This window comes from Buteo buteo, chromosome 17 (genome assembly GCF_964188355.1).
Source record: "Buteo buteo chromosome 17, bButBut1.hap1.1, whole genome shotgun sequence".
Classification (NCBI taxonomy): domain Eukaryota; kingdom Metazoa; phylum Chordata; class Aves; order Accipitriformes; family Accipitridae; genus Buteo; species Buteo buteo.
In genome coordinates, this window is record NC_134187.1 from 16,191,116 (window position 1) to 16,211,477 (window position 20,362).

Below are 20,362 nucleotides of genomic sequence, written 5' to 3' on the forward strand. Positions count from 1 at the left end.
CACAGTCTCACCCTGAGTTGCGTAGTTATACACGTAAATCTTCAAACATTATGATGAAAATATACCTCTGAGGGCCTGATCCTTCCTTTTGCTCTAACGCTTCATGCACGGAGCTCCCCTTGACTTCAGGCAGGTCCCGTCCATGGGACAATTGCGGGATTCAATGTGTTTGGGAAATGAAAAGACCATTGTGTGCCTCCGGGCTTCGCATTGAGACACATAACTTTCCATCTCACTCCATAAAACCGCTGCTGCTGCCAGTAGTTACGTCCATCTTGTTAATGAAAAGACTGAGCAGATGACAAAATTTGGATCTGAATTTTGACCCTCCCAAAGCTCAGGTTTTTTAAGAGGTTTATTTAGCCTCCTAGAGAAGAAGGGAGGTAAAAGCCTAGCTCGGTTGCAACTTGCTGCTGTCTCATAACAGATACAGGATCTCATCAGCACAGACAAAAGTCATTCCTGACGCACAAGATGTGCCTGTTTGGCCCTTCCCCCTGTGTACTTTTACAAGCGAATGAGGAATACAGGTTTTCAGGCACTCGCTGCACAAGTTGCCAAAGGACAGCAGGGAGCAAGGCACAGCTGCGCAAGCCTGGCAGCCCCGTGTCCCCTTCCCAAAGAGAACTCTCTGCTTTTCCTTCCCCCTTGCGCAGGCTCGGAGCACCATGCTGTCTGTCCCCTGCCTGTGAGGATGTCTAACCGTCTTGCTCAACATCCTTGTCTGAAGCACTGGTCCAACATGGGGGCTGTGCAACAGCTGGGAAGCAGGTTCTTGGGAGAAGCAGTCACCCAACTTCCATTGCGACATCCCTCCGTGCCTTCCTTGTCATGTCCCTGGCACGCAGACACCTCTACCCACGTCTTTAATGCACAGAGTCAGAAAAATGTCATGAAGTTTGTTTGCATCCCCCATGGGCTTACCTGAATGCAGAGCCAGAAACTCCAGCTGGAAAGGAGGTCTCCTGTCCAACCTCACCCTCAAAGCAGGACTATAACCAGGCATCAGATCAGGTCAGCCATGGCTTTTTCTAGCTTAAGCTTGAAAATTTTCAAGAATGGCCACCCCACCTCTGTCTCGGGGCTTCACTACTCTCCTGGAGAAGAAGTTTCTCCTGATGTCCAACCTGAACCTCCCATGCCACAATTTATGGCCATTGTTCCTTGTGATAATATCTGGCAATACTGAGAAGAGTTTTGCACCATCTTTGTAGCTACCCTTCAGCTAGTCACCTCTTAAACTGCTCTTCACCAGACTAAACTAATCCTGAATTAAACTGCAATCGTAATCCAAAACGTGAGGCTTTCAGCTGTGAGGTGTTGCTTCATGGTTGTTTGCAGTGTGTATTGTGTAGGTGAGACTGCAAATCTTACATCTCCCTGAAGATGAATTAAAATTAAGGAACCAACACACTACCTCTTCAAAGTCTTCTACCATTTGTTGTGTAGTCTCAAAAGATTTCTGTTGCATGAAAGCCTTTCCAGGAGCAGAAGGTATAATCCACCTACTGTATTATTCCCTTCCCCTGACATTGAAACCTTCAGAAGTTCTCAGTTAGTCTGGGAAGCTGTCTGCTACATGATATATACCTAGTATTATCACAGAAGAGAATGAATAGGTGTCATGTTTAACATATCCAGAATTTATAATCTTCTAAATATTACACTTGTCTCTTTTTTTCCTCCAAATATTCTGGGGCCTGACACAGATTTGATGCACTATCCAATATATTCACTTCTACCCTTCACATCATCAGTTCCTCCTACTGGAGATGATAACTCAAGCCTAATGTTGCCATAAACCCCAGGAAACCATGCTGACTTCTGATGAGTTTCTTATATTTTGCATTACTGTAAGAGAAAAAGATGTCCTACATGTTGTGTCACTTGTCTATCTGAAGACAGTAGAAGTCAGATGAAGGCTGTGGTGAAAACCAAGACACTAAGCTTTCCAGCTGTCCTTACTTTTACTGCAAAGCATTAGTGTGTACTCAGGGCTCTGCACTGGGACATACATTAACCAGAAGACAAACCTTTGTGAAAAAATGTCAGTATGTGCAACATGCACACACAACGTCCTAATGGGGTTGGGCTCTGCTCACCAACACGTGCCACAGGCTGCCGTCGTCCCCTGCCTCCTCACGTCATGCACTGAACTTCCCACCAGCAATTGCAAGTTTGCTGGAGTGGTCTGTAACCACTGTGTTTGCACAACACTTGAAGATCTGATGCATGGGAGAGATCTTCATATTTAAATCTGCAAAGTGTTAACTTCTGCAGTTTCTGGCATATTTCAGGTCCTGGTGCTGCTCTCCTTGTCAAACAGCATTCTCCTCTCTGAGCAGCCATTGCAGCGTGTGCCAGACAAGATGCATACAGGGGTCAGATCCAGCACTGACATCATCAGTGGCCATCACTTGATGTGATGCTTGATATGCTTACAAGCACCAAATGCTTCCTCACTCAAAACTTGAAACCCACTCAAACTCTCAGGCTGCTTCTGGAATTTATTCAAGGTCTTGCCCACAGCAGGCTCAGAAGCTGGCCGTGAATTATGGGTGACAGCAATGCCCCTTGGACCCAGCAATGCCTTCACTATGGCAGAAGACAGTCCTCTACATGAGAGAGAGATGCAGTTTGCAGGCTGAACATGGCAGTGCTGTGCTAGCAGGACTGGCCATTGCCTCCCCACTTTCTGGTGTAAACAGCACTCTGCTGCCTGCACACACAAAATCCCTCTGTCACTTCCATGGTTTCCTCTCCATTGATCCCACGGTACAGGCTGACCTCTGCTTTTCAAGCTGATGCTCAAGAGTTTGCAAGAGCTCTTCTCACTCTTCCTGACTCTCAGAGAATTTTGACATTGTCTTCGTTGAGAGCAAGATGAGATGAAGAGTCTATTAAAATAGAAAGTATTTTAAAACTCCATTACACCATTATATGTCGCCTATAGAATCCATGTATTAAATATAATAAAAGCTAGAGCCAAATCTTATGATCTGGCTCACCTCTGGTGGGAGCTGAGCTCATACAGAGGATGATGATACTCAAACACCTTGCTGTATCAAGTATATTAAACGACATGCATATGAGAGCACTGACTTCTTTCAATTTCTATTTTTAATCTCAAATCTGTAAATGTGAAGGACTGGAAAAGCCTCAGACACAAAACTGGTGCTGTAATGTCAGAGTTATGTGCTTCACCTCATGGCATGTGTCTGTGAATGACTCGTTTTGAACATACTGGGGCTACTTTCTCCTAAAAAAGGCAAGTTAGAAAATAGAAACGTAAGCATTTCTGCAGTTGAGCTGCAAAGCAAAGCTTTCCAGTCACTTCACAAGGTTTTTGTCACTCCATCTCCTTTAGTTTAGCCACTGTAAAGAGCTATTTTAATTTGTTGCTCTGACTCAAAAATACGCAACATCACATTTTCAGCATTGAGTGGCATGAAACTGCATTCAAACACCTTGAAAATATGTAATAAAAGATGGCAAAAATGTATCCTGGAAATATATTGTTTCCTCTAATGGTCTTTTTTGAATGACAGGGACAATTTATAGCTTTTTTTCTCTGTGCAATGGCCAACAAACTGAAAAGGAGTGAGGAGTTGCTGCCCCGAGAGAGCCAGAGGTAGCCCCACAGGAGTCCCTCACGCACGTGTCGTGCGCCCCACAGCCTGCAGAGGATTTCCACCTTGCACAGGTCTGCAGCTTGGCACACCCCAATCTGGATTTTACCCTCCGCAATCCTGGGTAAAGCACTAAGTCTCCCTCTGTACCACTTTTTCATCCATAAAGTGGAGGTACTATTAACTTACCTCCATGAGCTGTCAGAAGGCTTAATTTCTTAAGAAGCGCAAAGCCCCTGGGTAGACTCAGAGGGAAAGCAAGCAGTCGAGAAATGTCAGGCATTACCTCGAGGCTTCCTCAAGCGGCTGTGATGATGGTGCTGGCCGGGGAGCCTGTCTGTCTCCCGCTGGGCAGCTCTCACTGCCCGGCCAGCGGCTGCGGGAACCTGGAGCTTGGCCCCAGCTCCTCCCAAATTCGGGGGTCTGCGAGAGCCAGGAGACCCATCCCTCAGCAGGACCAGGCACCACCAGGTTGCTGCTGCTGCGAGATGCAGGAGGCACCGACAGCTACAGGGCAGCTGGACAGTCCTCCCCGTCCCCTGTCCCTTCCTGGCAGCAAGGGTCCTGCTTGGAGAGAAAGTGAGGAGGGGAAACATCAGGAAGATGCAGCCAGTCTCCTGCCAACAGATGCTTTTCCAGTGCCCTCTTCTGGAAAACATTTTTGGCCCACGCAACTGCTTTGTGTAAGGTAGTTTGAGACTGGCAGTGACTTGCGAGGAGCTGCAGGAGCATCTCCCAGCTCTTCAGACCCAGGATCTGCTCTTCTCCTGTCACCCATGGACCTGTGCAGCTCCTCACGCCCTTCAGAGCAGTCAGGGCACTAGCCAGAAAATGGGCAGTGAAGGATGTGACTCCTTGCTCTCTCTCGCCTGACATGCCTGAAGGCTGTCCCTGGCTGTCTGGCATGGTGACCCAGGTCCAATCCCCTTCCCTCCCCGTACTGGGAGACCTCCCGCAAACCTCGTGCTCCTCACAGCCAGTCCTTGCCACCAGCAGCTCTCAAGGAGCCTCCAGAGACAAAAACTCTGAGCGGGACAAAATATTTCAGTAATCCCATCCTTTTGAGGAGCTGATATAAAATCGCTATTAATCACCTGCAAACAGCTAACGAATGTGTCAGTTCCTCAGATAATTGCACCCTGTGGTTGTTCTTCCTGCCTCTTTCCCTTGGAGCAGTCCAGCCTTCCCTCTCCAGGCTCAAGTATGGTTCCATCTTTTCTCACATCCATATCTGAGCAGCACCTTCCTGCTGGCAGCTGCCCTCCTGCCCCAGCCGAGGTCGGTTGACCCAGACCCCGGTGGGGACGGAGCCGTGGGCTCTCCTTCAGCCCCAGCCAGAAGGTAGAAGGCAAAGGGGGAACAACGGCCGGTACTGGCAACGCGGTCGAGCGCTGGAGCCAGGTGATGACCACCGTCCCCATCCCGGCCTCAGTCCCTGCTTTTCTGCCAGCTCAGCGAGTAGCTGGGCTCCTGCGGTGGTGGGACAGCCCTTCGCTTCACTCTCTGGCAGCTTTTCCAACACCTAGATTGCATCTGCTGCCCACAGAGTCAAATCTAGAGGCTTGCGAGCCCTGTTCTTTGCCCTGTTAACTGGCAGAGGAGGTGGTGTGAACCTCCTCTGTTTTTTTGAGGAGTTATCTCAGCACAGGCAACCCTCGTGCAGTGACAGGAATAGCTGTCCAGGGAAGGTAGTGCCCTGGGGAGCAGCTGATGTGGATGCTACATACTGGGACAGTTTTCCCCACTGCAGGCTTGCCATTATTTAGAAAACCTTCTCCAAATCGTGCCTGTGTGTGTGGCCACATACACACACAGACTAAATATATTTTTAAATCTTTCAGGGGCTTTTGTTCCTTCTTTCTTTTAATTATTTTAACCAAAGCCAGCTCTGTCCCCAGACATTTCTTTTGGCTGTGGCCCAACTCGCCTTTTGTTTCTTATCTGCTTGATCTTGGTGTTTTCCTTTATTTTACTCCTTCAAGGGATTCTTTTGGAGCCCCAGCCTTGGCCCCCACCCCCCCAACTCAGCTCCAACAGCGGGGGCTGGGGCGGGGGGACAAGGACATCCCATTGATCCACTTCTGCCTGAAATATGGTGGGTTTTCCAGCTGGGCTCGGTGGAAGAGGCGGGAGGATGGGACTTCTGAGGCAGGTGGGCACAGCCTTTTTGGTACCTCTATGAGAGGATCCCGCACCCCACAGCAGCTGGCATTTCCCATCACCTTTCCCCATGCAGGGCCGAGGGTTTTCCCCATGGTGCGGTGCCCACCCACCAGCTCTGCAGAAGGGCACGGGCCAGCCAAATGTCTCTGTCTTCAGAAAGCCATTAGCTCTTAGTTAAAATAGCCACTGGTGATTTGGAGGTGGGGTGCCCCTTTTTGGCATGGCAAGGGGTGCCCCTTTTTGGCATGGCAAGGGCAGCCTCATCCTTCAGAGCTCCCACGTACAGCGACGGGACAGGGACTCAGTCCCCACGGGGTTGCGGCCACCATGGGATAAGACTTGAACTTTTTAAAGAGAAGGGCTGAAAGCACCTGTCCCGGTGAGGGCAGAAAGTGCAGTCGTTCAGGGCTAAAACAGAAATGGGTTAAGAGAAGCGTGCAATTTATACCTGCTTATGACTTCCACCAAAGCTCATTTTTTAAACATGCCAGCACGCAGGGAGACAAAATAACCTTACAGCAGAAACAGGCATCAGCGTCAAAGCAAAAGCAAAGGAAAAAACGATGGTCAGTGTTATGAGAAGTGCTTTGGACACCAACCTCGGCGGGCAGGGACGGAGGCAGGGGCAGCACCGCTGCGGGCAGCAGCCAGTGCCGACATGTGAACCATCGGGGCTGCGAGCACAGCGGAAACCAGACGGCTTTGCGGGGGACAAACGCTCCCAGTGTCGCCCCACTGACACGACGGGTATGGCACTCCGGGTCCTCTGGCCCTTCCTCCGGCGTCTGCCAAAAGCATCGCTCACAGCCGGACTCCCCCGGCCTCCCGCAGCCGCCTTCCCACGTTACGCAGGACGCGCAGGGGTGCCGTCGCGGGGGCCGGGGCGCTGAGGCCCCTGCACCTGCCGGCAGCCGGCAGGGCTGGCATCGCCCGCATCACCCTGCGGGCCCACGCACCCTGCGGGCCCCACGGGGGAAGGAAGGGGACCCGGGCGGGGGGGGCCGCCGCGGCGGAGCCCCGCTGCAGAGACCCGACGCGCTCAGCGCACGGCAGGGGCCGGGGCGGGCGGGGCGGAGGGGGGGCGTGGCGCGCCCTGCGCCTGTTCGCTGCCGACGTCACAATAGCGGCTGGCCAGAGTCATTACCCGGTCCCAGCCGATCGGGGCTGGTTTGAGCTGGTGCGTTGCCATAGCGACGCCGGCTGCCCTATATATAGGAGAGCCGCGGCGGTGGCGAAGCTTTGTCAGCCGCGGCGCCGCGCTCGCTCCGCTGTCCCCGCTCCTCCTCAGGCGGCAGCAGGGCGCCTCCCGCCCAGCTCCCCGCACCGCGCCCGGCTCGCAGGAGGAGGAGGAGGAGGAAGCGGCTCGGAGTGAGGGGACCGGCCGCCGCCGAGGCCTGACGGCAGCTCCCGCCGCCGCCTGAGGCGAGACGAGGTGAGGCGAGGCGGGGTGCGTCGCGCCGCGCCGGGCCGGGCCGCGGCGGGGAGCGGAGCGGAAGGGGCCGGGGCGGGCGGCGGGGCAGGCGCGCGCGGCGGCGGAAGCCGGCCGGCGCGGAGCCACGTGTCTCCGGGGCCGCTGCCAAAGCGGCCCGGGCTGGGCGCCGGCTCCTGCCGCCGGGCACGGGGGCCTCCCTCCACGCCCGGGGAATCCCCCGCCCCGGCGGGGCGAGGGCTGGGTGGGGAGAAAGGCAGGCTCCGGGCGGCGGCTTGCCCGGGGAGATGTTGGCGGCGCGTCCCGGGAGCGGGGGAGGGGACGGCTCCGCCGTGGCCGCCGGGCTCTTTCCGGGGTGGGGAGAGGCAGGTGCGCGGCGGGAACATGGCTCGGGGCGCCCCTGCCCGCCCTTACGCAAGGCGGCCCGGCGCGGAGCGGAGCGGCTTCCCTGCCCCGAGGCGGGAGCCGCTCGGTTCCGCGGAGCGCCCGTCCCCCCCGGGGGTCTCGGCGGTGGGGGGTTGGGGGGGCCAAGCTGCAAGGCGAAGGGGACTTTAATAAAGGCGTCCGCCAGGGCAAACCGAAATGCCTCCTCGGGAGGCCTCGGCATCGGGGGCTGGAGCGTTGAGTGCCCCGCGGCCGGGTCGGGCAGCCCGGCCCGAGCTGAGCCGAGCCAGGTAGCCGACTCGAGTAAAGGACCAGCCGGGCTTCCGGGCAGGTGGACCCTCCGCCAGAGTAGGGCAGCTAGCCGTTCCCGTCCCGGTAGCGGTCAGCAGCGATCTGCTAGATCCAGGACTCCAGGGTCAGGAGCGCCTCGGGCACCCTTTCTAGACGCAGCTTTGGTATTTGAGTACAGAGCCTGCAGGTATGACTCAGCTGTGTCTAAATACAGCTCCCGAATAAGGGAATGTTCTGGAGAACAGCTTCTAAACGAGCAGAAATTGCCTTTCTTCTGGGAAGCTGCAGATGCTTTGCACACAGTCCAAGTAGAAATATACACTCGGAGGCTACAATTTGCATCTACGTGATCATGTTCTGCCTATATTCTTTGTAATTACTCTGTAGTTAAAATTGTGCAATGAGGTGGAGATGGAAAGCTTGCAAGAACTTCTTAACAAAGTCTGCTGTGACCAGCAAAAGTAATTCCCCTTTTACAGGTTAATAGGAAAAGTGCTTTTCATACAGGTCTGTGCAGAGGGGAGGATAAACTAAATTCTTCTGGATGGCGTTCACTTAACCACAGCTAGAATTCACTGAATCGCTCTTTGCAAAGCTGCAGCATCTCGTTGAAATTGTTCTACCATAAGATGCAGCATCTCTTCAGTAACAGACAGCTTCCTGAGAAGTGTTTAATTTGCTGTTTCTTAAGGTCCTTTCAAAGAGGCTTTTAAGAGGAGACTTTAATCCAGCTTCTGGGAGAATTAACACTGCATGTGAATGAGACCAGGGGGAGAATGAGGCTTGGTGGATTGTTGGCTTTTATTTCATTAGTTTAAGCTTAATCTAGTTTGAATCTCAAATCTGGTTTGTCTCTGGTAAGTGAGAATCGATCAAAAAGATGCAGAGTGGTTCTTGACACTGGCAGTTCAGGTGCCGTATGTTTCTGAAGGCTGGAATGAAGTTGTATAAGCACTGACTTTTCAAAGTCCTTCAGTAGATAAAGTTTAATGGACTTTAGTATACACAGTGTATGGAACCAATGATTCTGTTAGTGTTAGAACCTTGTTAATCTGTAACAGCTGTAAAATATATGTTCTTTTTCATATGTTATTATAAACAGCCTTTTTGAAAATAGAGGGAACAGCGATGTAAGTAAAGATTAGTGAATAATTTAGCGTTTGCATAATCTTTGGTCCAAATCTGTATGACTAGATTGAGTGTAAAAAGTGCTGAGAGAAGCAGAAGGCTAGACCTGGTTACATGAAACCATATCTTCCCTATGAGTCACTTGCAATGCTGAGGTCTTTAAAAGGTAGCGCACTTCTGCTTGAGTTAACAGCTTAATGGAGACTGTCATTCTTTATTTGGACTACCCAGTAAAAGGATGACCCATACACTTTGCCATGGACTTCATAGGTCTTGGATAGCAGAGGAATGTGCTTTTGCCTTTTAGTTCTGGTTCTCGAGGGACTTTCTACTTGGCTGGTAGATTCCTGTTAACAATGAAGATTTGTTATGGACTACTGTAAAATCCTGCTATAAAGTGTTAATTGGGATCACTGTTAAGACTTTGCAGACCACAGTTAGGAACCACTCTTAGTGTGTATCTGTCACTCCTGACAGCTGAGGCTTTCTTTTCATGTAGCCTGGGGGTGATGGGTAGAACAGGGAAGTTCTAACCACCAACAGAGCAACTTGAAGGAAAGCCCTGATCTCATTGCTGGTTTATGCATAGTCTGAACTGCAGTGAGAATCCAGATATTCAACTGGCTTTGACCTAGTGAGAGTTGTTACTACTCAGAAGTTGGTAACATCTTCAGATTCTGTCTGTAGTAACATGTAAACCCTTTTTCCCAGAAACTGGTGAGCTACAATAGTGTTTAAGAGTTGTTACAAAAAAAAAAACAAACCCCAACAGTGGTAACTATGTTGACACTGCTGTAATATTAACAGTTCCAATGTAGAGGTGAAGGAAGACAGTGTAAACTTTCAGGGACTTATATAAATAGTCAGATATTATTAGTCTGAGGTGTTGCTGTTTGGTTGGTTGGGTTTTTTTAATTTGAATAGGTTTAGTACGTCATACAGTTGCTGAACAAAGGAGAACTTGCCTTCAAGCTAGCAAGATTATTTTGTGGAGTGCCTCCTTGGTTCTGATTAAATCTGATCTGTCATCTCTGTAAGTTCCTAATCTATGCTGCTATTCGTGATCATTGTAGGACTTGTATAATTGTAAATTATATGACCACAATGTAGTGGTCATATAGTGACTATATGAATTTAAGTGAAGTAGTTGAATGTAAACTGTATGAATTTAAATGAAGTAATGAATGTTATTTTTGCATCAACAGTTTGTACTTAAATCCTTTCACATAAAGCTGAAATTTTGGAAATCATGAGTAGCTTCAGCAATGAAGAATTTGAATTCACCTTCCTTGATGAAGGCTTTACTGCCAAGGATATCCTTGACCAAAAAATAAATGAAGTGTCATCTTCCGTAAGTATGGTAGGAGAATGACTGCATTTCGTGATGCTACAGATTTATAAAATAATGGAACAAGTTGGCTTTGCAGATTTTCTGCAAGGCAGGCTCCTACTCAGATGCTGACCTCTAGGCTTATCCTGTTATCTATTGTTTGTAACTCTAAGATGTGTATTTGCTCTAGGATGATAAAGATGCCTTCTATGTTGCTGACCTTGGGGATATTGTAAAGAAGCACATGCGATGGCATAAAGCCCTTCCTCGGGTAACCCCCTTCTATGCCGTAAAATGTAATGACAGCAAAGCTGTAGTGAAGACGCTTGCTGTTCTTGGTGCAGGATTTGATTGCGCCAGTAAGGTAAGATCTTGATGACTGTATTCTGATCTGTGATGTTAGTGTATGTTCAGCTTTACAAGATGTGTTCATATAAAATTAAGCATAACCAAGTGCTGTAACTTCTGTTGTACTGATTAGTCTGATCACCCATCTAGAAATCTTTCACAAGTGTAATCTGTTCTTTCTTCAGACGGAAATACAGCTGGTACAGAGCATTGGTGTACCTCCTGAGCGAATAATATATGCAAATCCCTGCAAACAAGTATCTCAAATCAAACATGCTGCCAGCAGTGGTGTACAGATGATGACATTTGATAGTGAAGTAGAACTAATGAAAGTTGCAAGGGCTCATCCAAAAGCCAAGTAAGTTATGCTAATTGTTCTATAATTCTTTCTTGGGTTCCCAAGTTACGGAAACATCTGCTGTTATCTGAAACTTATTCTTCATTAGTTAAGATGGGCTGCAAAATTATGAGAAAATAAACCTATTTTTAGCCAGTGAAGTCTAATCCTGTATAGCTTACTGGCACGTTAGGAAGAGATAGACAGGAGAGCTGTCGTGGTTTGACTTCAGCCAGCAACTTGGCACCACGCAGCTGCTCACTTGCTTCCCTCCACCCAGTGGGATGGGAGAGAGAATTGGAAGGAAAAAGGTAAAACTTGTGGGTTGAGATAGGAATAGTTTAATAGAACAGAGAGGAAGAAACTAATAATGATAATAATAAAATTACAATAATAATAAAGGATTGGAATATGCAAAACAAGTGATGCACAATGCAATTGCTCACCACTTGCTAACTGATGCCCAGTTAGTTCCTGAGCAGCGATCCCCCTCGGGTCAACTCCTCCCCTCAGTTTATATACTGGGCATGATGTCACATGGTATGGAATAATAGCCCTTTGGCCAGTTTGGGTCAGCTGCCCTGGCTGTGCCCCCTCCCAACTTCTTGTGCCCTTCCAGTCTTCTTGCTGGCTGGGTATGAGAAGCTGAAAAATTCTTGACTTGGTATAAACACTGCTTAGTAACAACTGAAAACATCAGTGTGTTATCAACATTCTTCTCACAGTGAATCCAAAACATAACACTATACCAGCTACTGGAAGGAAAATTAACTCTATCCCAGCCAAAACCAGGACAAAAGCTTGTATGTTTAAGCTCAGTCTCATTCTAAGGATATATGTGCCTGATAATGATGTCTTTTATACTGGAACTTAAACCCTCATTTTTTCCTGTTTCTAGGTTAGTCTTGCGCATTACAACTGATGACTCCAAAGCAGTTTGTCGTCTGAGTGTTAAATTTGGAGCTACACTTAAGACTAGCAGGCTTCTTCTGGAGCGTGCAAAAGAACTTGACCTTGCCATCATTGGAGTTAGGTGAGTTGATAACATCAAAATACAGTCATATTAAATAAGATTTCTTTAAATGGTCTGCCTGACAATAGAGATGCCTTTGCGTATGGTGACTTGAGTTTTGTATGAACTTCTTGACTAGTTTGCCAAATAGCAACCGATATTTTGTATCTCTTTGTAGTTTCCATGTTGGAAGTGGATGTACAGACCCAGAGACCTTTGTTCAAGCCATTTCTGATGCCCGCTGTGTGTTTGATATGGGAGTAAGTCTAGTTCTACTTTCTCTGGAACTACTGCTCAACTGTTGTGGCAAAACTGAATCAAATGTAAAACCATTACAGGGTTTAAAGCTAGCTGAGTTGCTAATTTCATGTTGTTGGAATTTCTGAGGTCACCATGGCTTACTTTGACCAGTTCTGCAAAACTCTCCTACAGATGTGCTAAAACCGGCAGCTCAAACTCAAGTGACTATTACTTGAACATGATGAATTAGCTCTGTTCCAAGTGTTAATGAAATTACTTTATATTGCTTTTTAAGCTAAAAGGATAAACCAAGTACTGCTTTCTTAACAGTGTTGCCCTTAATCTCATCTTAGGCTGAACTTGGCTTCAGTATGTATCTGCTTGATATTGGTGGTGGCTTCCCTGGCTCTGAAGATGTCAAGCTTAAATTTGAAGAGGTATAGCTTTGCTAAGAACTTCTTAGGTTGTGGAGTCTTCTTGAATGTTGCTGTATGGAGTAAACAAAATCTTGTTTTTATATTGGTATGCAGACACACTTGTAAGAACTTGTCTGCTTGGTCAGAAACTGAATTTAGAGAAAAAGGGGGGAATTAATCTGAAAACTGAAGATCAGATGAACTCCTTAGATACGTAGCTAAATGACTGCATAATCATGCAGAGATATCAAACTTGTAAAGCAAATTTTAATTGTAGGCTTGATTCTTACTGGCATAGATTTCTTCCAGTTGATGCTGTACTTCAGACTACCTGGATTGGCGATGCTCCCAAATGGGGTGAAAAAGTAGTTCTGAACCCATACAGCCCTGCATGTGGCAGTGGCATGAGCACTGATGTAGCAAACTAGATCAGTGTCTGATCTGGTTTAGAGCCAGCTTTTGGATCATTTTTTAATTGATCAGTTCTCCAGGCTCCAGTCTGCTTTTGCACAGAAATATTTCTGCTTTCAGAAGATAAACGTTCTCTGGGTGTTAATAGGACTTCCACTTACAGCAGTGTTGTCAGAGCACCTGCCAGTCTAAAGTTGCATTAAACAATGTTATATATTTACACAAGGAGACAGCAAGTAAGCTACATAAAGTGAGTTTTCTGCTAATAATGTGGGCCAATGTTGCCTCACTTATAATGCCTCTTAATGAAGGCTGGCTTCTCCTAGTGTAGTATTGACTTACATGAAGCATCAAGAGCAAATGTTGCTGTCATTGGGCTCCATGGTGTAATGCAGTCATGCTGCAGTCGGAGGCAGCTTAATAATCATTGATAACTTCAGAACTTGGAAATAACTCTGTTCATGAAGGCAACTGAATTTCGAAGGTGGTGACAAAGCATTCTGTGTTCTCAAGATCCTGTGAGATGACTTCTTTAGGATGCAGTAAGTTGGAGAATATTGCATGATCAGCAGAACTGCAAGTAAACTAGGAATTAAAGTTGAAGCATGGGGACTTGCAGGGCCTTAATGCTGGCTTAATGAGTCTAGTGGGGAGAATTCCTTTAAACTCAAACATGAACTGTTTGATCACTTAAAAATTTAAGCTGCAAGTGATGTCTGCTTTTGTTGCTTTGTGCAAACTTAATCCCAAACAAAAGTTTGAATAGGAAAATAAAGCAGAGGCAACGAATAGAGATTACAATATGAAAATAGTTATTACACACTTGACCAGTGTATCACCGTGAGCATGAAAGTCTGACTCCATCTCAGACTTCTGAAATAGCACCTGAGTAACTGCTGAAGTACTAATATTGGCAACTGATTCTTCCCTAGATTACGAGTGTCATCAACCCAGCACTGGATAAATACTTTCCTTTGGATTCTGGAATAAATATTATTGCAGAGCCAGGAAGATACTATGTTGCATCAGCATTCACGCTGGCAGTCAACATCATTGCGAAAAAAATTGTATTAAAGGAGCAAACAGGTTCTGATGGTATGTAAATCTAGACCTAATCTTATATCTAGCCAACTGTGTTTCTTTCCAAGCATTCTCTTACTGGTATCTCAACTTCTTCCAGATGAAGATGATGCAAATGACAAAACTCTTATGTACTATGTGAATGATGGAGTCTATGGATCATTCAACTGCATCTTGTATGATCACGCACATGTTAAACCAGTTCTGCAGAAGGTATGCTCATTCAGAAGTATCACATACTAGTCATGTATAATGGATGTAGGAGAATCCTTGTCACAGCAGTCACTTCTCAGTTCACTGCTCCCTTCATGTTGCCAGAATTTGGCATTTGGCTTAGGAAGCATGCAGTGGAATTAATTCAAAGCCAAGGGTGGAGAAGGACATGCAAGCAGCAGCTATTCTTCCTCTTCCTTGTGAGGTGGAATGTTATACTAATTATGATATTACTTCTGGAAGCTGTTTTGATTGTCTAATTATACTCAACTCTCTTCTTTAGCGATCTAAACCAGATGACAGCTGCTATTCCTGCAGCATATGGGGACCAACATGTGATGGCCTAGATCGTATTGTTGAGCGTTTTAATATGCCAGAGTTGCAAGTTGGTGACTGGATCCTGTTTGAAAACATGGGTGCCTATACTGTTGCAGCAGCTTCTACTTTCAATGGATTCCAGAGGCCAACAATACACTATGTGATATCAAGACCAGCATGGTTAGTAATTAAGTATCTTGATCCATCGGTTCTTTTGATACAGATGACTATAGTGAAGAGCTCATGTCAGTTGTCTGCCCCTTAACAAACAGGGCCCATAGTTTTGGTGCCATTGCTTTTGGAAAACCTCCTTGTGGTGTGGAAGAAGGCAGTGCCTCTGAAGGTTTTTGTTGTGTGCTTAGAACAATCCTAACGCTACCAGTTACTCTTTTCTCTGATGTACTCTCTTTCAGGAGAGGTGCTTTTAGAAGGATAACGTTAGGAGTCTTCACTAAGCTAGGCTTCTGGCTGGTGTTTTTCACTTTTGCACAACGTATAGAATCATTACAGATTCTTTACAGTTAGCTACTGTGACCAGTAATTAGACCAGTCAATCACAGTTCTGTGTGCTGTCTTCTAAGTTGATGACTTGCTGAATCCTGACTGCAGGAGACAGGAACATTCAATAGTGCTGCTTCACAGTATGATCTCTCTTTGAGGGCTGTTCCTTGGTTTAGGTTGAGCTCTGGCTCATTGCTCAGTGCAGAGTGCCAGATCTCCACGGCAAGTTATTAAACAGGTAAGCAAAGAAAGCAGGACTACCTCTTGAGTATGAGGATGCCGTAAAGCTGCACCTTAAACAGTAGTTTAAAGTAACCTGGATACTCTTCTGTGCAAGGCAGTTTAACAGATTGCATCTTCTATAAAAGTGGGATTTCCTGTAAGAAGAAGCCCTTACCTCTGTATTGAAGCCTGCCTACTAAACTGGCAGAGAGCATTTGGGCAGCAGTATTACCCTAAAGCATGATTAACTTTGCTATTGGGTTGCTTTCAAACTTACTGAAAAAAGCTTAAGTTCAGGGGAATTCCTGCCATAAAAGAGGAAGCTACCTCCATCCTTTTACTAGCCTTGCCTCTATAAGCAAGGCTTGTATTGTTTCTTTTAGTGAAACCTTCTGTCCATTGAAGCATTCCTCAAACCAAATGAAGCTTTTAGATTTCCCATAAGACTCCAAACTTGTGTCTAATTGAACTAAAAATGGCTTTGCAGAAGAATTAGCTTTTTCACTATAGCATTGGGTTTCTGTGAAAATGTAATACTTGGTTTGAGGTATACTGAGCTTAATTATGCAGACATAACCATCATCCAAGGCTACAGCCCTTTCAGCCCTACATGACCCCCTACACTTTCTGTTCTGGCAGGAGAATTCTGTGATATACAAGCTGGCCCTTAACTGAGGAGGATGTATCAATGAAGTTATGGTGCAGATCTTTCTAGCACAGGCAAAGCTTCTTGGAATGCAATCTACATATATAAAGGTGTATGACTAAATTTGTGGCTAGATAACTGAAGATAAGGGGCAAGATGACTACATGTCTAAGTAAAAGCTAGTAGTATATGGGGAGCCATGTAGTAGCACAACTTCTTGCCTTGCATATAGTAAAAGATAACCAAGTCCTCTGAAGTTCTTCTGAGCTTGTCTTTCAATACAACTCCAGTCTGAGTATGGTAGGAGTTACATGGTTCTCACTGGTCAGCTCATTTACATTCCTATTCTGTCATCCATAATTTTACTTGATTCAAGTTAGCCAGGAATGCGAAGGTATAGGATAAGGGATAGTCAGTGACATAGGTATGAAATCTGAACTAATGACTACTAAATCATTAAATCTTTGTAGTGTGTGGTATACAGATGTAGCTACAGATATATAGGTACATCTTTGCAGATCTAGATCCTACCCAGAAATCGTGAATCCAGCTTGGTATTGGCACTTGCCCTAAAGCCTTGCCAGCTACAAGTGACCTGCATTGATTCTGCTTTGGGTTTTTTTGCTCTGGTGATACTGTCTAGATTGCAGATGAGTAAAGAGTTGATTTCATGCTCCCCAGTAGTAAAAAAATTACTTTGCTTAGCAGCTTCTTGGCACATTGTAGTGAAATACTCTTTTGACTGTTGCTTTTTTTTCTTTCTAGGCAACTAATGCAGCAGATTAAGGAGCAAGGGTTCCTAGCTGAGGTGGAGGAGCAGGATGTTGCTAGTCTGCCACTCTCTTGTGCTTGGGAAAGCGGAATTGAATATCCAGCAACTTGTGCTTCAGCTAGTATTAATGTATAGGTAATATTTAGTAATTAACTGCAAGGTTAGTCATTGAATTTAGGGCATTTGGGGGACCATTAACTTAATTCTTGCTAGAATTTAAGTGTTTTTTTTTTAAATTTAGTTTTGGTATAAATGCAACAAAAATGACTAGGAGATGGGTCACAATTATCTGTGTTCCTATGGAAACTATTTGAATATTGTTTTATATGGATTTTTATTCACTTTTCATGTATGCTACTAAAGACTGACCCTCAACTGTCAAACAAGTATTTGTAGCTTGTGTATGGCAGAACGGGCTAAGGTTAGTGTTTTGTGACCTACCTGTTTTAAAATAAAGTATATTGAAATAACTGGTCTGGTCTTTGTTTAATCTGTAGAGAATTAAGCAGTCATGGATTGCTCTTATAGCATATATGAAGGCAGAGCAGATGCTGCAAGCACAGAGCTTATTAATAAATGAATAACACAATTGCCATCCTCCTCCCCTACCTTTGCCCTCCCAACTTACTGAAGTAAGTGTCCTTTTTAAGATGTTGATAGTCCAGCTTTTTCTAATCACAAGTTAACTACTGTATGAATTCTCATGGAATCACATTTGCCTTTCACTGATGAACATGGGCTTAACATAGTTTCATAGTGCATGTTCAATGTGGTGACATTTTTATTCATGTTGGTCTAGAACTGCTGTGGCTAGGACTGATGGCTATTTAAACATGTCATTAATGAGAGAAAACAACATAGGCTCCATGGCTGCCACTGACAAGCTGTTTGTTACGTATGTGACAAAATGTTATGGGAAGAACTTAAGAAGCTGAAACTCTGTGGCTAACTAGTAGGTGGCAACTACTCTCTGACCCTTGTTGCTTAGGGCTTTAGTATAAAATGGATGATAAGAGATGGGACTCAACATCCTTTGTGTGCAATACAATTAGAAGCTCTTATTTAATGTCATGAAAATACATACTACCCTGTTAAACTTCTGACTTTGGATTAAATGTGATCGATGACACTAAGTAGTAAATAGTAGGAGCTAATGATAAAATTAGTGAGTTTGCTTACTGGAGCAGAGCATTCTGATTTCTATTTAACCTGATGCTAGGCTGCTGCCACTTGTTGCACTAAAATTGCCAAATGTTTCTGACAAACTGATCAGGCCCAGATCTGAATCTGTTCTGTTTGCCAGAAGGTCCTGGACTGCAGGCATCCCTTAGCAAATGCCTGATGTGTAAAGAGGAAAACCTTAATGTATTGAATAAGTATGTAAAGCTTAAGCTAACTTAGAGTAAGTGTTAAGTTTTAAAGGGTCATCCAAGGGTAGCACTGCTGATAAAACAAGATGAGAAGTAAAGCTGTTTTCTTACAAGCAGCTGTGAAAGACAATGTTTAGCTTCTGTGCTCTCAGCTGAGACTACACACTTCACTAACTGAACTAATAGGGTAAACAGAAGCAATGGTACCTCATTCCTGATTCTCTTGAAGCAGCCCCAATGGCTTTTTTTAAAATTACATTAATTGCTTCACTCCTGCCTTCAAACTTGTGATTGAAATATTCTCATGCATACAGTAGCCAGCTGTTTGGCTACTGAACCACACTGGTGCAAACTGCAGTATGTACATGTAGTGGAGCGATAGCCTTAATCTCAGGGAAACTCTCTGCAGCCAAACCAGGGTGTCTTTCAGCTTCTCCAAATTCATGTGGAAACTTAAACGATTCTTAGCCTGAAAGCAAAGGTAATGAATGGTAACCAAATGTTAATACTGTAACATTTCACATCTAAATCTTGCCCTGTGAGACCTAAGTGTATTTATTTGAACTCTGGAAAAAACCTAACAGGTATGCAGAAAAAGTACTCTTGGAAAGCCTGCAGTGGTCTAAAGGAGAGGCAGCTGCTTTTTAAACCTGCCTGTTTGTAGGCTGTGGATGGTTGAGCCAGAAGGTTCAGTACAGCTGTAGCGAGACCTGACACACTATCTGCACTAGCAACTAGTGTGCTCACAGCCAGCAGAGACCATCTCTAGCAAGTAGTTTGAAGGCGATCACTTGTAGAAGCTAATTAGTAAGCTTCTCTGAGAGGAATTTGGCAGGCTGTTAATTAGTTTCTTGATCTGCATTTAACTTAACTGGCTGCTTTAGCTATTTCATTGGCTTTTGTCTCAAAAAAAAAGAAAAAATTTATCTCTTTGTCTGCTGGAGGCCAGGACAGTGGCAACATGCTAATAATCATTTTGATTAACTTCTGGTGCTCCCCAAAAGAGACGTAGCTGACCTCAGTTCTTTACCTTCCTCTCCTATGGCAGGTAAGTCATAGCTTCAGCTGGTGCTCTGTAAGCCATGTCTAAGGAGAGTATCAAGTGCTTAAAAAGAACTGTTAATCTTGAGCATCTTCCATGTTAAAAAAAAAAAGGGGGGGGTGCTAGCTGACTTTTAGTACTTGTGGGAGTAATAAATCTTTACAGTCAGGATGGTGTGTTTTTAAGCAAGACACAAGTTTCTCATTTTAAGTTGGATTACACTAAGCAAATGTTCTGGTCTTAGGGATACCAAGTATATATCCTTCATCTCACAGCTGCCCTGCTCCTGGCTTCCATAGAATCTTAGTGGTCCATTTCTACTTTTTAAATTGATTTTAAAGTACCCCAAGTGACAGGAATTGGTCATATGGTGACAGTGGGGATTCCCTACCATCCAAACTAGGGTAATATGTTTCCTAGCGTAAGCTGGAGCACCATGTAGGACAGCAAAGATGTAACAAAGCAAGCAGTGAACTCCTATGGTTTAGTTTGACCTCCCTTCCCTGAGCCTTGGGCCATCAAAGCCTTTGCTCTGTTTTGCCATGTTCATTGATCAAATGCAGTTGTTCTAACTGCACATCTGAATTATTCCTCCCTGGAGCAAGCTTGTCTGCTACAGGAGGGAGGGAGGAGCTGCATGCCAGAAAAAATTTGAGATCAGCTGCATCTATTTTATAATTAGCTCAACAAATATCAAAGTTGGAGACAAAAGTAGCCTGTGCCTTTCAGCTTGCTTCTTCCTCACCATGCTCTCTATGGTGCTGTGTCTGTCTCACTGTGGACACATGGACTTTGCTGGACCGTTTGCGAAGACTGGCATTCCTGCTCCTAATGTCCCCAGCAGTCACTCCTCTCACTGGACTGGTGATGGTGTTGTCTGTTCTTGGAAAAAGAGACTAATATCTGAGGCAAATACCAAGACATCTTCTTGAGCAGAGGGCATGGCTTCTCATCACCCCATTCCTCTCTTCTCAAGTTGTGAAGCTGTTTGAGGTCTGAAACAAGTCTAGCTGACACCTTCCATAAGTCCACCTATGGCTATACGTAGACTGTAGTAGAGTTCAGCTGACATCCTTTGGT

The 20,362-nt window shown here is 45.6% G+C and overlaps 1 protein-coding gene across 2 annotated transcripts; it reads left to right on the forward strand.

Annotated features, from left to right (window-relative positions):
• Positions 1-6,946: 6,946 nt before the first annotated feature.
• On the forward strand, positions 6,947-17,332 carry ODC1 (ornithine decarboxylase 1). Of its 2 annotated transcripts, none has more exons than XM_075049141.1 (11): positions 6,947-7,224; positions 10,230-10,375; positions 10,545-10,718; positions 10,888-11,060; positions 11,938-12,072; positions 12,230-12,311; positions 12,645-12,728; positions 14,051-14,213; positions 14,299-14,411; positions 14,695-14,909; positions 16,864-17,332. In XM_075049141.1, exons 2-11 carry the CDS (start codon positions 10,274-10,276, stop codon positions 17,003-17,005), a joined length of 1,383 nt encoding a protein of 460 aa, XP_074905242.1. In that variant the 5' UTR covers positions 6,947-7,224; positions 10,230-10,273; the 3' UTR covers positions 17,006-17,332. The 2 variants fall into 2 exon arrangements, with proteins under 2 accessions (XP_074905242.1, XP_074905243.1); XM_075049142.1 differs by lacking the exon at positions 6,947-7,224 and adding an exon at positions 7,299-10,057.
• The last annotated feature ends 3,030 nt before the right edge of the window (positions 17,333-20,362 follow it).

Bases quoted from the DNA above. Each gene is read 5' to 3' on its own strand.
- ODC1 (XM_075049141.1), top strand. From the start codon at position 10,274: ATGAGTAGCTTCAGCAATGAAGAATTTGAATTCACCTTCCTTGATGAA. The intron at 12,729-14,050 runs GTATAGCTTTGC...ATTCTTCCCTAG, and splicing joins TCAAGCTTAAATTTGAAGAG to ATTACGAGTGTCATCAACCC. The intron at 14,910-16,863 runs GTTAGTAATTAA...TTTTCTTTCTAG, and splicing joins GTGATATCAAGACCAGCATG to GCAACTAATGCAGCAGATTA.